Here is a 1,448-nt window from a genome sequence, read left to right as displayed (position 1 = left end):
ATGGAAACACCGATCTTTTGCATAAAATATTTAAAAATAATTATATTATAAATAGAATTTTGAGGTTGGTTTAACACACTTTGTTTTATCCAGATTGTCGATTGAATAATATCAGAAGTATTGATCATGAAACAATAAATTATAACACTTCTCCACACTTTGATAAAAAATCCATGAAATGTATTTGTATAATAACTACATGCTTCTCCAAAATATTTTTTATTAATACCACACATTTTAGTAGTTAAAAAAATACAATCAAAATATTAAAACATAAATGACACAAAAAGGTGCTGAAGCAATAAAAATTGAGAACGAGACTGTTTCCAAAGTAATGAATAACAATGAAACAGATGTTGAAATTGAAATGTCAACAACAGTTGATGAAAAGTGCACTCAACCAGAAACAGTGATTCCACAAATAACAAAAGAAGACTTGAAATTAATAGAGACTTCACAGTTTATCAATTTTCATGTTACAATGCAACAAATCGTTTCGGTGGGAACAAACAAAACTCGTTCTTCTGTTCTTCGTACTTTTAGTCTTTCTATATTAGCAGGAATGTTTATGGCAATAGGTGCAATGATGGCGATAAGTGTCGGTCGTGCACTTCCAAATGTCGATAATGGTGCTGTCAAATTTATTTTCGGCCTTTTTCTGAGCATTGGTTTAAATATTGTTGTACTGACAAATTGTGAACTATTCACATCAAATTGTGCAATCGTCATCCCATCATTATTGTCTGGTAATTCAAAGTGGTATAATGTGATCAAAATACATGTAATATCATACTTCGGTAATTTCATTGGAGCAGTATTTGTAGCAGTTTATTTTGGTAAATTTCTTGGGACTTTTGAAAGTGAAATATACACCAAATCTCTTTTTAAACTTGGAATAAATAAAACAACTCACCATTGGGGAAAAGCAGTGCTAAGTGGCATTGGATGTAATTGGGTGGTCAGTACTGGCGTTTTTATGAGTAACTGCTCAAGAGATATATTTGGAAAAGTAGCTGTGGTTACAATTTGTGTGATGACTTTTGTCACACTCGGATTTGAACATTGTGTTGCTAACATGTTTTTCTTACCAACTGCTCAGATGTATGGTGCTGATATTACTCTTGGTCAAATTTTATGGAAAAATATAATTCCAGTCTCTTTGGGAAATTTTATTGGAGGAACATTCTTTGTTGGAGTACCTTTTTGGTTTGCACATGTGTCTAACGTGTACAATTTTCCAATCATTGACAAGTCGATTGTGTTAAAATGATAATTTTAAATATATTTATTTGAGCATTATTTTATACGTCTTTGTTTTTTAACAACCAACACAGACTAATAAAATTTTTTTTACTGAAATATTAAATGCAATAGATTAATTGCTTTGTTTAAATTTGTTGTAAATTATAAAAGGATTAAGAAGAATGTAACATTTTTAATATATATTT

At 29.8% G+C, this 1,448-nt stretch overlaps 1 protein-coding gene across 1 annotated transcript; it reads left to right on the top strand.

The window, feature by feature from the left end:
• Positions 1-334: 334 nt before the first annotated feature.
• On the top strand, positions 335-1,270 carry EIN_050580 (hypothetical protein; the record flags this gene model as incomplete). Its single annotated transcript, XM_004253776.1, has 1 exon — positions 335-1,270. The coding sequence occupies one exon, from the start codon at positions 335-337 to the stop codon at positions 1,268-1,270; it is 936 nt and encodes a 311-aa protein (XP_004253824.1).
• Between the last annotated feature and the right edge of the window lie 178 nt (positions 1,271-1,448).

Source organism: Entamoeba invadens (genome assembly GCF_000330505.1).
Source record: "Entamoeba invadens IP1 unplaced genomic scaffold scaff_1105074726445, whole genome shotgun sequence".
Classification (NCBI taxonomy): domain Eukaryota; phylum Evosea; order Mastigamoebida; family Endamoebidae; genus Entamoeba; species Entamoeba invadens.
This window is presented reverse-complemented; position numbering and strand designations above follow the sequence as displayed.